The sequence below is a fragment of the Lissotriton helveticus genome, chromosome 3_1, assembly GCF_964261635.1.
Source record: "Lissotriton helveticus chromosome 3_1, aLisHel1.1, whole genome shotgun sequence".
Taxonomy (NCBI): domain Eukaryota; kingdom Metazoa; phylum Chordata; class Amphibia; order Caudata; family Salamandridae; genus Lissotriton; species Lissotriton helveticus.
This window is the reverse complement of record NC_136061.1, coordinates 2,069,489,944-2,069,503,873: the sequence shown is the minus strand read 5'-3', so window position 1 is coordinate 2,069,503,873 and position 13,930 is coordinate 2,069,489,944. Positions and strand designations below refer to the sequence as shown.

Below are 13,930 nucleotides of genomic sequence, written 5' to 3'. Positions count from 1 at the left end.
TACCATGCAAATAGCTGTAACATGCATGCCTTTACCACATATAAAAAGAGCAAGGCATATGCATGTTAATGGCATTGTGCCGTGCTCATGTCTTAGTGTTTAGGGTTTAGTATTGGTCTTTAGGTTTAGCGCTCATGTCTTACTTTTTAGGGTTGGTTTTTAGGTATTGTGCTTGTGTTTTAGTGTTTTGGGTTGGTTTTCAATGCCGCACTCGTTTCTTAGTGTTTATGGGTGTTTTTTAGTTGCCACTCTCATGTCTTAGTGTTTAGTGTTGGTTTTGTTTTGGTTCCGTCATAGAACCGATTAGGAGTAATGAGATACTTTTTTTAAAAATGGGGTCACAGCATTTCAGAGGAACTGGAATTACCAATCACATTAAAGGGATACTCGTAATGAGGGCTAAACAGGAACACTTTCTGGGAAACATACCAGTAACAGTAACCAGCAGCAACAGTTTCTACCTGAAACCAGTGGTGGGTATAGTTTCCCTGACACCAGCGTTGGATTGGTAACACGGGCATTCGGGCAATGCCCGATGGGCCGGTGTCCGAGTGCTGCCCTGGGCCTCTTTTATTTACCAGTCGGGGGGGCCATTTGGGCGCTGTCTCCATTGTTCCAGTGGGTGTCTGAGTGGCCTTTCTAGAAGCAGATGTGCGATCATTACCTCCGTTTAGCAACAGGCAGAGGTGTCACTTTCTTTCTCGCGCTGGCCTGCCCATTAATGTGTGCACATACTGAGTGGGGGCAGGTGCCCTGATTAGAAGTGTCCTAACTTGTTTCACTACTGTAAACTAACACGTGCATTTTTTTTACCCCCCTCTTAAAGTTTTTTTTATATGATTACGCCAAAGCAGTGATTTGAGGAGTGATTATGCAAATGTGGGCCGATTTTTTTTGGGCGTGCCCGGGCCGATTTTCAATCCCAATCCAACCCTGACACTTACCCAGGGGTTTCTGTGACTCCACCCGCAGCACAGGAGGCAGCGGAGTCGAGTGATAGCTGCAGAGCAGGGGCAGCGTCACTCCGCTCTTCACTCCTAGTTTGACGTGTGGGTTTTGCCCTGGCTTTCACCCTCAGTCCTTAAACTCCGCACCGTGTTTCCTGGTAGTTGGAGATTTGCTCCTGTGTGTGCTGAAGGATGCCCGTTAGCTACTGTTGGGCAAATAACAGTCAGTGAGTGAACACACACTTGATGACAGGATGGCCATCAGCTTTTAATTAATATTCTTTGATCTCCTCACCGATTAATATGACCACTGGGATTTATGAGATTTCATTTAAGACGTACCTTCAAAATTTTCACAACGCCAATGCCTTTACCTCAAACTTTTTGTGGTGAAGGCATGCATGGTAAAGGCATATGGATTATGAAAATATTTAATGTAAAAGCAGGCGCAGTAATGGCACATGCTTAGAATAGACGGTGTGGTAAAGGCATGCTTGGAAATTGAATGCGTGGTTTCATCATACAACCCTTCCAGGGTGGCTTATACATGACCTACAACGATTGAGAGATTTCTAAATTGTGCTGTTGGGGTGATTTCAAAAGAAGCAGATATCTCTGAAAGGCATCTGTCTTTGTCGACTGATACCCGTCCAATCAATTTGACTGTGTTTCCCGCCTCAGCTGCTCCTCATGTCCTAACTACTGAAGTGCAGATCCATGATGTTTGTTCCTCTAAAGCGCCCATTAGTCCCCATTCTCCACTTTAGTCCTCTACCTAAAACTCTGAGCCTGATCCAAAGCAGCAGAAAAAGTCAGGAGAGGTACGGCCTAGAAAGCCCCAAGAAACTTTACCCCAACCATCAGCGGATGTGTCAATGTTGTCCTCGTTGGATATAAATGCTTTACCAGACTTGCTATGTGGGAGAATTAAATCTCTTTCGGAGGAGACTCAACAGCCATTGTATGAAGGCCTTGGGGCCATTGATGTGGTGCTCAGAAGCCTGTGTAATAAAATGACGAAATTCACACCGGGCTTACTGACGCAAGCCCACCAGGTGCATCTCTGTCGGTATTTAATGTTATACCCAGTGCTCAATCTGCCCTGGAGCAACCTCATGTTGTAAGCAATCATGATAATTCCTTGTCAGTGAGTGCCAGACCTCATTCCCAAAACAAAGAGTCTCACTCCTTTATGCAGGATCTTGCTACTCGGGAGATTGCTAACATGGATGCAAGCATATAATCTGCAGATGTTCCTGCTGTGAATCATGCCCTGTCCGCATGCCCCTAGGGATAATTTAAACAGATGTTCCCACCTTAACCCCCTCTACTTTGGAATTGACTGAACAATTAAAGAACAAAAGTTTCCAAAAGTTGAAACTGTTAGGGAAATACTTATGCACCCTCCCAGAAGCAACGAAAGAAACACACCAGACACAGCAGTTTGCTCAGGAACAAAATTAAATGTATTTGTTGGTACCCATGCTTGCAGTCCAGCCAGGAGAAAAAAAGTGCACACAATGGTGCTTTCAGTCTGCTTCTTCCCTGCATGACTTGGTTTTGGGCCATATATACAATTACTAATGCAACTTCAGCAGAACTGAAAAAGGACAAAGTGCCAAACATGTGCAACAGAGAAATGCAAGATCGGCACCATGCCAATTATAATACAGACATACAGTGTACGCAGAAATGAACATCCTGATGAGTAAACAAAGATGGAAGTCAGGAAAAGCAAAGTGCCCTCTAAGTTTGTTCTAAACAGCTGTTGAAGCTTGTCCAGGCAAGGACAGATTGGAAGCCTTTGTTGCTCCGAGCAGCTTGTTACAGGGAGAAGTGGGATAGTGTGGGTGAAACCAAGAACTAAGTATCATATCTATAAAGTACATACATATGGATATTTTATCCAACAGAGATGCTCAGTTATATCTAATAACTATAATTATATGGATATTCTAATGGTCAGTAGGTCCATTTGGGTTGGCCCACGACATAAGGAATATCCTGTGATAGTGAACTCTAGGTGCCGTCAGGTGACAGCCTGTTTATTAGATTCAGCTAGTATTAACCTTCTGTCTCCTATCAAGCTTTTGTCCTTGGGGTTCTGCTATTGTAATTGGAATCAAAAGCCTAAGAGCTTTGGTCCTTTGTACGCTTTCCTACATTAGGAGGACCATCAGTGACAGCAGACCCAATAGCTTGGATTCCTACGTTTGACCGATTTGCCCCACTAGCTAAAGATACAGACCTGGATTGACGTATAAAGAATAATTTCTGCAATCCGATTCTTCTTGGAATGCTGTAGGAATATCTACCAATCTAATCCTGACTGACTGGCTGCTATCGCAAGATTGAATGTTATTTGCCTTCAGGAGATGTGGGCCCTAGACACCCTTCATGTGAATGGGAAAAACACGTATAATTTACACCTGCTGAGCTTTACAGAGCTGGATGAGCCAAAAGAGGACTAGTTATCTTAGTCTCTAGTCTCCTAGCAGTAACACTAAGGTGTTTTATTAATGGCACCCCTCATTTTCATATGCTTTGTTTAGGAACCACACCAGGTACTGATTTATAATTATTATAATAATTGTTTAAAAAAATATATATATGAATGTGTTGGATGCCTTAGATTCAGCTTTTATGAAACATATTGCTCTAATTAAGAATAACACAATCCTTGTTTGGGCTAGGGAGTCTAATGTTCACCTGTGCACTTACGACTCAAAGGCAGTGTGTGGCTCTGTAGACGATATGGGAGATGACCAAACTCATTTCTCTCATTCACCTTACAGAGGTGCTCTAAATGCCCTACTATGTACAATTAATCTGAGGTTTTCAAGTGATTTTTCCCTCACTCCAAGATGATCCTGCTAACTGTTACCGAACAGGGATCTACAAGCACTATCGACCATACATTAATTTCAGGGAATTTAATACCACTCGCATGAGACTTTAAGGTCATCCTAGTATGTATGACCGCCATAATATAGTTAAAGTACAGCTGAATTTGGGTATCCTTGGTAACAGGTATGTCCCCATAGTAATCAATTTCTGCACTGCTAGATCAGACAGGGTTTGTATTAAAAAGGACTGGGATTGATCCCAAGGAATAGCTCTCTGATATGATCTCAGAGAATAAGGGAAGCTTTAATATTAGTTTAGCCGATGACTCATCCAAGTGAGGTAGCAAAGTCATTTTATGCTATTTGTTCTGCTTTTAATGTAAAACTGACAAAACCTACAATCCTAAAGTGTAATCGCTTTAAGGGTTGGTTAGAGCCCACATGTAGGAAGGCATATTCAAAACGAAAGAAAGCGATGAAAGGCTACCCTAAAGTTTGTACTGCAATAGTTCAACGTAGATTAGATTACAAGCATGCATTAAAAGTGTGTAACCATACTATTATGGAAGAGGCATGGTACAATTTGATTAAGACATGGCTTGGCAGTTCGGGCTGGACTGTTCCCATGAGGCACAGGGTCAAGGCTGATTTGCATATGGCCATGTCTGAACTGGGGTGGTGTGGAGTGCAAAAAAATCGATGGATTTAGGCCCAGATCCCTGTACTGGGGTGAATGTATGACATTGTTCTGCATTCTGTCCATCAACTGTTGTTTTGCATTTGTCACCCCGAGTGGGATGGGTATGCTCAGACGTGAGTCCCATGCTCTCCACACTACTGGAGTCAAGCTATCCTGGCTGAAGACGGCTGATAGCCAGAAACCGGTCCTAGGATGCTTTATTCCGATCCAGGAAAGACATGGCTTGGCAGTTCGGGCTGGACTGTTCCCATGAGGCACAGGGTCAAGGCTGATTTGCATGTGGCCATGTCTGAACTGGGGTGGTGTGGAGTGCAAAAAAACGATGGATTTAGGCCCAGATCTCTGTACTGGGGTGAATGTATGACATTGTTCTGCATTCTGTCCATCAACTGTTGTTTAACAATTTGATTAAAGCCAGTGTTTTAGAAGATTCAAGCATGCTCTGGCCTATATGCAATTCACAATATCTTAGGGAGAAAAATTACCCGTCTCTGTAACAAGGGGTTTCAGAAGATCAGTAGAATGCCTAATGTTTTCCCAATAATATAAACAGGGGAGATGCTATCAAGAGTGAAATTACCCTGACAATGAACGAATTTACTATTAATATTAGTATGGATGAAATTCAATTAGCACTGAGCAGGAATCATTTGGGTAAAGCAGTAGGAACTGATAGCGTTCCAGTTGATTTGTTTGAAGATAATTGTGCACTCTGGGTAACATTATTAATTCATGTGTTGAATGTTGTCAAAAGGGGAGGAATTCCTTCCCCGTGGTCTGAAACAAGTCTACCTGTTTTCAAAAGGGGGAATAGATGTGACCCTCAATGCTATCACCCAATCTCCCTGCTCGACATTTCAGTAAAAGGTTTGGGAAGGGTGCTGTTGGAGAAGTTACGAAATTGGGCACATTCTATTATCTCCAAATTACAGTACGCTTTTAGGAAGGGCCTTGTTACATTAGAACAATGCCTAAACTTGGAACTCTGCATGAATAAGTACACAAAAACTAAGAAAGGCTTTTTATTCCAGGCATTAATGGACCTTACTAGTGCATTCGGCTGTGTTAACCATACTAAATTACGTCAGATGATGCACTCTATGGGTGTGGATCTACAAATGATTCGCTTACTCCGTCACTGGAACCTTTTGTTTGGTAAACTTATTTCGAACACCCCCGATTTCATAGTATTGTGAAAAATCTATGACAATCGTGCTACTGCATATTTGAGAAAGGTTAATCTAGCATAATTTCTGCAAGGTAAATTCATATTTATGTGTGATCCCCTAAATCCAGAGGTTAAACTGTGCATTCTGACTATGATGAAATTATACCACACCAGGATATTATCCTTTAAGAAACTGAGTAATAGTAGCACTATCTCATAACTTGTAGAGGAAGCTGGGCATGCCAGATGATGTGTGGTGTGCTATGCAAGAACGGCTGTTATCAAATGCAATATAATATAATATAATTTGGGGCCTATTCACAATGAGTACATCTACATGTGTACATTTACTTTGACACTTTGCAGTAAATTTACTAGTTTTGCCTATTTGACATTTCTGAGTGTAGACTGACATGTGTAACGTTATTACAACCAAAAAGGAGACTACTAAATCCAGCACCACACATGGCTAACCACTGATAGTGTAACACCATCTCATAGAAAATGATTGAGGCACAGTCTTAAACTAAAACCCCACAGCAAATAATAATAAAAGAAATGTATTTTTTCAGACTTTTCAAAAATATATATACATTTACAAATAAATATTATTTTATTATAAAATATTTTTAGGTACTATTTTAGCATGTAGGTAGTATTTTAGGCAGCATGTATATTGATAAGAAATGGTAAATGACAATATGTGTAACAAATTTTACATCGGTCACTCTGAATAATGATGATGATTCTCAGCCAAGTGAACTTTTTAACAGCTGCATAGACTTTCATTACACCTGTCATGCTTCGTACCTTTGATTCCTCTGACATCTAGACCTTTAATATCTTCTATTCTAGAAATGTTGAAGGTGGTCATATTTTGTTCTCCCAAAGCTTAAGGTAGAACTGAGGAGGAGAACTACATACAGTTGCCATGCTTTATTGCTTCGGCTTGCTTGGCAACTCGCTTAAGTATCTAGCATTTCAGGTTTTGAAACCGATTTCTAATCTTCTTAACATCATGTTGACATGTTAATGCAAAATTGATTTTGATGGTTATCTCCTTCCACAAACATGCTCTTGCTTGTTCTTAGTGGCATTTTCAGCATGAGATGGCAAATTAGACGATCATGTTGTCTTACCACCTTCTTGGCCAGGATTTTAGCTCAGGAACCCTAAACTTGTACTTTCTTTCCCTGCTGGGGTCCATAATGGAAGAGTTTGACAGATTTCTGCTTGTGATGACTGTGTGATATCAGAGGATGGCAAAGGATTCTCCTAGGGCCTTATTAAGAGTTTGGCGGTGTGGGAGTGGGACCGCCCGCTCCCTCACCACCAAACCTGTGTGAGCACTGCTCACCAGTTTTTTTAAGTTTTTCCGCACTGGCGGGTGGTTCTTTGGAGGTCCCACAGTGGTGCTTATAAAAAGGCACTGTAATGGGAATGCCAAATCAAGTCCCTGTAGGGCTAGGGCTGTGAAGTCCATGCCCTGCAGAAACTGGGGGTGCATGCACACAGGGGAGACACCATGTGCCCTCCTGCATGTACCCCCAGGCCCAGAGACACAAGGTGGTCCTGTAGGGCCCCCTTTTTTCCTCACCGCCATACTTTTGAGGCGGGGAGGCAAATCGGAAAGCATATTTCGGCCTAAAGACCACTGCAAGCAGCGGTCCCATGGTAGTCCGACCGCCCTACTTGTAATAGGGCGGTCGGCCCACCGGTGCGGCGGTAGTTAGCATCACCACCATGAGTTTGGCGGTTGAAAGGCCCATAGTTTTGTTTTATGGTGCTTTGTCCAAGGAAAATGACAGCCCATATACTCCCACACAGGAAGGAGCTGTTGTTGTTCTCTGGAGTGTCCTGAGGTCCTTCTGTGTGCTGCCCTGACAGTTTCTACTCACTTGAGATTCATTTTGTCACTCTAGAAACTTCCAATGGCTAAAAATGAGCATTTTTCTGATGTTTTTGGCATGTGCTATTTACTATTTACACATGCAGTAAATAGCACAGGTTAACTATTTAAAACATGTAGTAATTACTAATTCTGTGTTACATGGTAAAAACTGTAACAAAATATTTTTTTGAACTTTTCCTCAAATACTTTAACATAAATTAACCCGTAGACATATATTATTTGTGATGAATTATATATTTAAAATGCCCGGATCTTGTCTCTCTACTCTGCATGAGCAGGACTTCAGTGCAACTGCTGTCTATGCAGAGATATGGGCTCATCAGCCCTCATTCACAAAGCCAAGTTTACTGAAAAGGACTGTGTTTATGCCTGTCAGGTACCTCAAAAAGGATACTTAGCAGGTATAAAATCTTCTTCCACTGTGTAATTGTATGCCATCTCTGCATACAATGATTCAGTAGTTAACCCCACATTAAGGAAGGGGGGGGGTGAGGGCGGATGGTGATCCCCACAAATGTATGAACCTTATGTACTTGTGACCATTCACAAACTTCTCTTTTGATTTTTTGTACTTTTAAGATGCCCACCATTTTGTTTTTCCTCACTTTGCTTCACTCGATGTGGTCGCCACTTTCAAGATGGCCGGTCACCAATATTGGCTGTGCCAATGCTGGTGCAATTTCAAAAGCCTCTGATTGCAATGATCAGTGTGGAATGGGCGAGGGGTTGTAGACGAGGGGCAGCAGGAGAGGGGCATTAAAAGGGAGAACAACCAGGGGATAGGGTAGAAAGAGGCATGAGAGGGTAGACAGAGAGAGAGCAATACCGAGCTGCAGCTGTGCTTCATGCTGGACACTCAGAGAGTGAGAGGAGAGAGATGGGGGTGGGATAGATTGGGAGAGCGAGGAAGCGAGTGGGAGTTTGCTGTATATGGAGAGATAGTGGGAGCAAGTAGCAGGATCCAAATTCTACTCAATGTATGCAGTGCTGTCTAAGACAAACAATTGAAACTGTGTAGCAAGACCCATAAAAAGACATGGACATTTGACATGATAATTTTTAATGTTGGGTGGGAGGAGGCAGGAAATAGAGGTAGAAGTTCAGCAAGCCAAGGAACACGTTTTAAAACTTTGTTCTCCCTTTTGTTCACAGTTTGTAGAGTGGAAATTGTGAAAGCAGCATGTCCGAAATTGTGAGTATGATATATATGATGTGTAACTGTCAGCTATCTTATGGTATCTATTTTGTTTAAAGGGCAGTCAGTAAATTACTTTCGCATGCAAGTGACAGAGGCAAATTAATTGCTACAGATTTGTGTTTTGTCGCATCTACAGACGTTCATCCTGCGTCTCTACTATTTCATCACAAAAAATTATAAAATGGTGTTTTTTCACAGAATGATTGCTCATGAAATCTAATTAAGTTTAGTAGTAGCAAAAACAATTCTGTTTTTACAAAAATAAATTGTTTATTTCTAAATTTGCATTCAGGTGAAAGAATACTATGCAAAGTCACAGTGCTGAATGGACTGGTTTGCAAAATGTTTAAATTCATTCTCAATATATTGTTTTGAGAATTAAATTTAACATCAGAATGGGGTTCAATTGATTTTTACTAATTCAGTGAAGGCTTGTCAGTCTTCCCACCTGCTTAATCAGATAACTAGACCTAACTGAACCCCAAAATCCCTCTTTTAGAGGCTGCTGTTTTTCTAAAGAAAACCCTACCTGTTTATTTCGGTTGGTTAACCATGTACAATTTGTGCAGTGTTGTATTAAATGATTTTAAGTCAGTGAGCCAAAAGTGGCAGATAGTCTGGGGATGACATTCTCAACATGGATCAAATGGTCCTGAAATGGGCTCTTACCTCAGAAACAGTGCATTTTGATATCTTCACATTGATGTATTCACTAGTAAGGCGGCAGAAATGCAGAACACTATCCCATGCAAAGTGTTCTGTTTACAACAAGCCAGGCTTTTTGCTGGATTAGAGCCGAAGGTCTGGTTAGGATATGACATTATGAACATTGAACAATAACATATAAGATGACTGTGAAAGAAAACACTTGTGGAAGTTGAAAATTAGTTTTCATGCAAAAATAATAAGGAAAATTCTCCCCTTGGGAAAAAACAGACATATATGAAACTTTTGACCAACAAGCAAGACTCTTCTTTCAAACACAGGTACCTGCAATCAATCATCCCATGGTACCACTCCCACATTGAGTCTGCACCAAGCTTTAATTTTATAAACAGAATGGCATACAGAAATACATTGTTTTAACATATGTTCATATCAATTAGTGTGCAGTGATATTTTCAAACATTAAAAACTTGCACTATTAAAAATGAGACGTTTCATAATACAGAGTACCATTTATACAAGAATCAATCCACCACCCCACATTGCGGTGTGAAAAATCAGCACAAAAATAAATAAAAAAAGAGGAGAATACACAAGAGAGTACACTTCAATCAATTCCACTATTGCTGTCCCACTTTAAACATAGAGTAATATGTTGTGTTCCAATAGAATAGTTATCTACCATGTTACAACGTGTAGCGGATCCTCCATATACAAAATAAGTCAACGCGTCTCGGTGGATCTTATAATGTGTTGCCGTCTTCAGGGGAAAAAAACGATAAATACACAATCTCTCATGAAAATTCTAATTGAAAAGGTTAAAAAACCTGCATTTAAAGAGTAATAACAGTTACTCCGCTGTACACAACCAATAATATAAAAGTCTCAGTGCAGCCAATATGTCAGTGGTACTCAAACCATTCTCCCAGGACATCACTCATGCATTGTACATTATGGAAGAAGTAACCCCCCCGCCCCGCCCCCCGGCACTATCACCTTATTCCAATTTTTTTTAAAGTATTGTCTTGCACCATTCATTCACAATCATATTGCTGTGCCAATTGATACCAAATGAATAGGATCTCCAGTTATCTACAAAGTGCACACTTCTGCATTCAAATTTGTCATGCATCCCATCAGAAGTGCACCCCCCTCAATTATCAACAGGGATATCAGGTATCAGCCATCTACCCCTCTGATGTGATGCTTTTCCATTTTGAACAGGGAAGTGTGTACCTTTGTAGATAACTGGAGGTACTATTGATTTGGCTCCATTTTACGGCCCGCTGTTTCTCAAAGTGCCAGGGGCAGGGCCCTGATTGCCTGGGTAGACTTTCTCTGTTTGTCTGAGTTAAGAAGCTTTGACAAGGCCCCAGTCAGAGCTCCGGAGGGTCTGGCATGGAAGACCCCGGCTCTGGGCTCTTTTCCACCTCCCACATCATCAATTGGAGCGCAGGACAGGGTCCTGTAGGCTAAACACGGACTCCCCTGCTTTGGCAGTTAAAAAAGGGTTGAACGGATCCCATATTAGAGCTCTGGTGAGCCCTGAGGTGGGAAGACCCCAGACCTGGGCTTCCTTCCTCAGCCCGTTGTGTCACTTGGAACCTGGGACAGTGCCCGCAGGCCCTAAAAGGCCTCTCTGGTTTCTGCCCGGGTTCAGAATCTCTGTCCAGGCTCTGGGTCAAAGCAGCTGCTTGCCTGGGGGCGGAAGCTCCTGACCCTGGGCTACATTTTCTAGACCACCATGCCCCAAAGTGCATGGGAATCAAATTCTGCATGCCCATGGACGTCGCTCTTTTCAGGGTTAAGAAGCTCTGACTGGGCTCTGGGTCAGAGCTCCAGCTGGCAAGGGGGTGGAGGCCTGTGGCCCTGGGCTCCATTCCTTGACCTGCTATGTCCGTATGGGTAAACATCACTTACAACGAAACTTTTACAACGCACTACCATTACAACGCGGTCATTACAACGCAAACTATTACAACGCATTGCGCTGGGGGCGCTCTAGGATAGGGAATAGGTTAATTTACTCTCCAATAACCTTCCCTAGTGTCCACGGGGACTGGAGTTGGAATAGTAAATTAATCTATTCACTATCCAACACCCAAAAGCGCTATGCATTGTAATGTTATGCGATGTAAAAACCGCGTTGTAAAGGCAGGCGTTGTAATAGCCTGCGTTGTAACGTCATACATCCGTCACTATGATGTGGTTCCACAGGGCCAGGCAGGGCTTCCCTGCTTGGCTGAGTGAAAAGATTTGACCTAGCAGTCTGGGCCCTCTGTGCCTGTTCGTTGGCCTTCTCCACCCAGTAAATTTCCGCAGCAGTTTGGAACGACTGTTCTGTGAGTGTCCTTGCGGCCCAGGCCAGCACCTCTCACTCATGCTGTGGTCCGGCTCATTTCTCCCTTCCATTGCTTTGGAGCTGGCTGGGTCCACAGGTAACCATGTGACTGCCCTGTTCCCCCCAGCCCAGTGCAGGTAAGCAGGGACTCCCTCAGGAGGCTCGCGAGAAGTGTGAAGTTTGGTCCAAAGTTGGCACACGACTCATGCTTTCGTCCAGCAAGTGCTGCCTGGTTGATCCCGTCCAAAGCATTTGCTAATGGTTCATTAAATAAGTTGCCGTTCTTTTGATCACTGCATCTGTTAGTTGGATACGTGTTGTAATTCTAGAACTAATACGTGGCGACGAGCACTGACGTCCAGGATGCATGCTTTTAAGACCAATTGGTGCTCCCCAGCTGCTTTGGTGACTCTAAATAACCTCAGGCCCTGAGAAGGTAACTATACATTTGGATGTCTGTCCTGTCAACCTTCAATGGTACTTTATATACCTACCATGGTAAACCAGGGTAATGGAGAATCAGAGTTTGATTCTGGAGAGGGAGACTGAGAAACAACTACCACATCCAGAGAAGGCAGCAGGTACTCAAATTACCCACTCCTGTCTCGAGGAGGTAGTCATGAAAAAAGCACAGGGCACTTTTGGGCTCTTTAAGTGGAATGAGTACTCTTTCAATTCTTTAACGAGGATCTATTGGAAGGAAAGTCTAGTGCAAGTAGCTGCAGTAATTCCAGCTCCAATAGCGTATCTAAAAGTTGCTGCAGTTAAAAACTAATTGTTGGATCTTAGGATCGAGCTGACAGTCCACAACGAGACAATCTACTGCCTATCCCAGCTCCTGTCTCTCGGCGCGAGTGACCCTGGCCAACCAAGGCTCCACAACACTGTAATAGTGTTACGGTGTTGGTGAATAATTTTCACTGTGTATGTGTGGGAACCTGGGGGCATATTACCAAGCTATAGCGATAATTATCGCTAAGCTTGGTTAGCGGGTACAAAAATATCGCCACGCTGCGACGATTTTTACCGCTGAGATACCTTGATATTATCAAGGTTTATCTCAAAAGCGGTAAAAATCGTGGGAAATGCATGAATATCGTTGTGAAATCAGCGATATTCATGCATTATTGTGACAATGCTCTTAGCCATGTTAGCCACCTTCCATTGGATAACATGGCTAAGAACTGCTCTGGGCAGGCGTTAGCTTTTGGAGATAATCGCACTTAGCGCGATTATTTCCAAAAGTTGGTAATAGGTGATAGCGATGTTAGCGACTGTTTCCAGTCGCTAACATCTAGGCACGCCCACTTTGCATGTCATTAGCAATAATTATCGCTGACATGCATAGTGGGCCCCTAAAAGCCCGCTATCGCCTATTAGCTGTCGCTAACAGGTGTTAGCGACAGCTAGGTAATAGGGCGATAAAATTAAAGCGGCGATAAGGCCCTTGGTAATATGCCCCCTGGTTCTTCCTACCAGTATAAGGGAGCTCCAGCCCTCCGGCAGGGCTCGGAGCTGCCAACTATGTTGAGGACTCTTGACGTGCAGTGGTTGAACCCTGGCTCCCACTGGCCCTGGTGAGTGTAGGCAGGCTGGTGTGCAGGTGGGACGATCTCTCACTCATTGCCAGGTGCCTGGAGGCCTGGGCCCATGTAGGCAGGCTGGGGTTTCAAGAGGTGCATGACCCTATCCAGGAGGGCCAGTGGTAAAGCCATCTGCCTTATACTGCTGTGGGAGTCTCTCGCTTGGCCCCCTGTTGGGTGAAGTTCCAGGACCGAGCGTTTGGCACCACTCTTAAGTCTTGGAGGCTGACTTCCAGAGGGGAAGCATGGTCTGGTGCTGGGCTGTCTCATTGTACAGGTGGTGGATGGCTGGCACTGCCTTCCCCCTGCTGGTGCTACCTTTCTCCCACCAGCACTGCCTCCTTCCTACCTCTCCTGCACCCGCAGGTGGAAGAGCATTGGAAAAGTTGCCTGTGACTCCTCCCTGTGGATCACTCGGCCAGCACATTGATGAAAAACGTAGCCAGCTTTGAGAATTAGTGTGAATTGCAGGACACATTAATCATTGAGGAGTCTGTGGCCCATGCAGGCTGAACAATTCTAGTAATCCCCAATGAAAGGCAGCCAAAACTCTGTCTTTCACCTGGGAG

General features: G+C 43.3%; 1 protein-coding gene across 1 annotated transcript in view; it reads left to right on the top strand.

Moving 5' to 3' along the window:
- Window positions 1-13,930, top strand: part of RLBP1 (retinaldehyde binding protein 1) — a 229,136-nt gene that overhangs the window by 27,590 nt on the left and 187,616 nt on the right. The window contains exon 2 of the mRNA XM_078684097.1: window positions 8,726-8,765. Coding sequence (XP_078540223.1) covers window positions 8,754-8,765 — 12 coding nt within the window. The 5' untranslated portion in view covers window positions 8,726-8,753. The remainder of the gene's footprint in view (window positions 1-8,725; window positions 8,766-13,930) is intronic.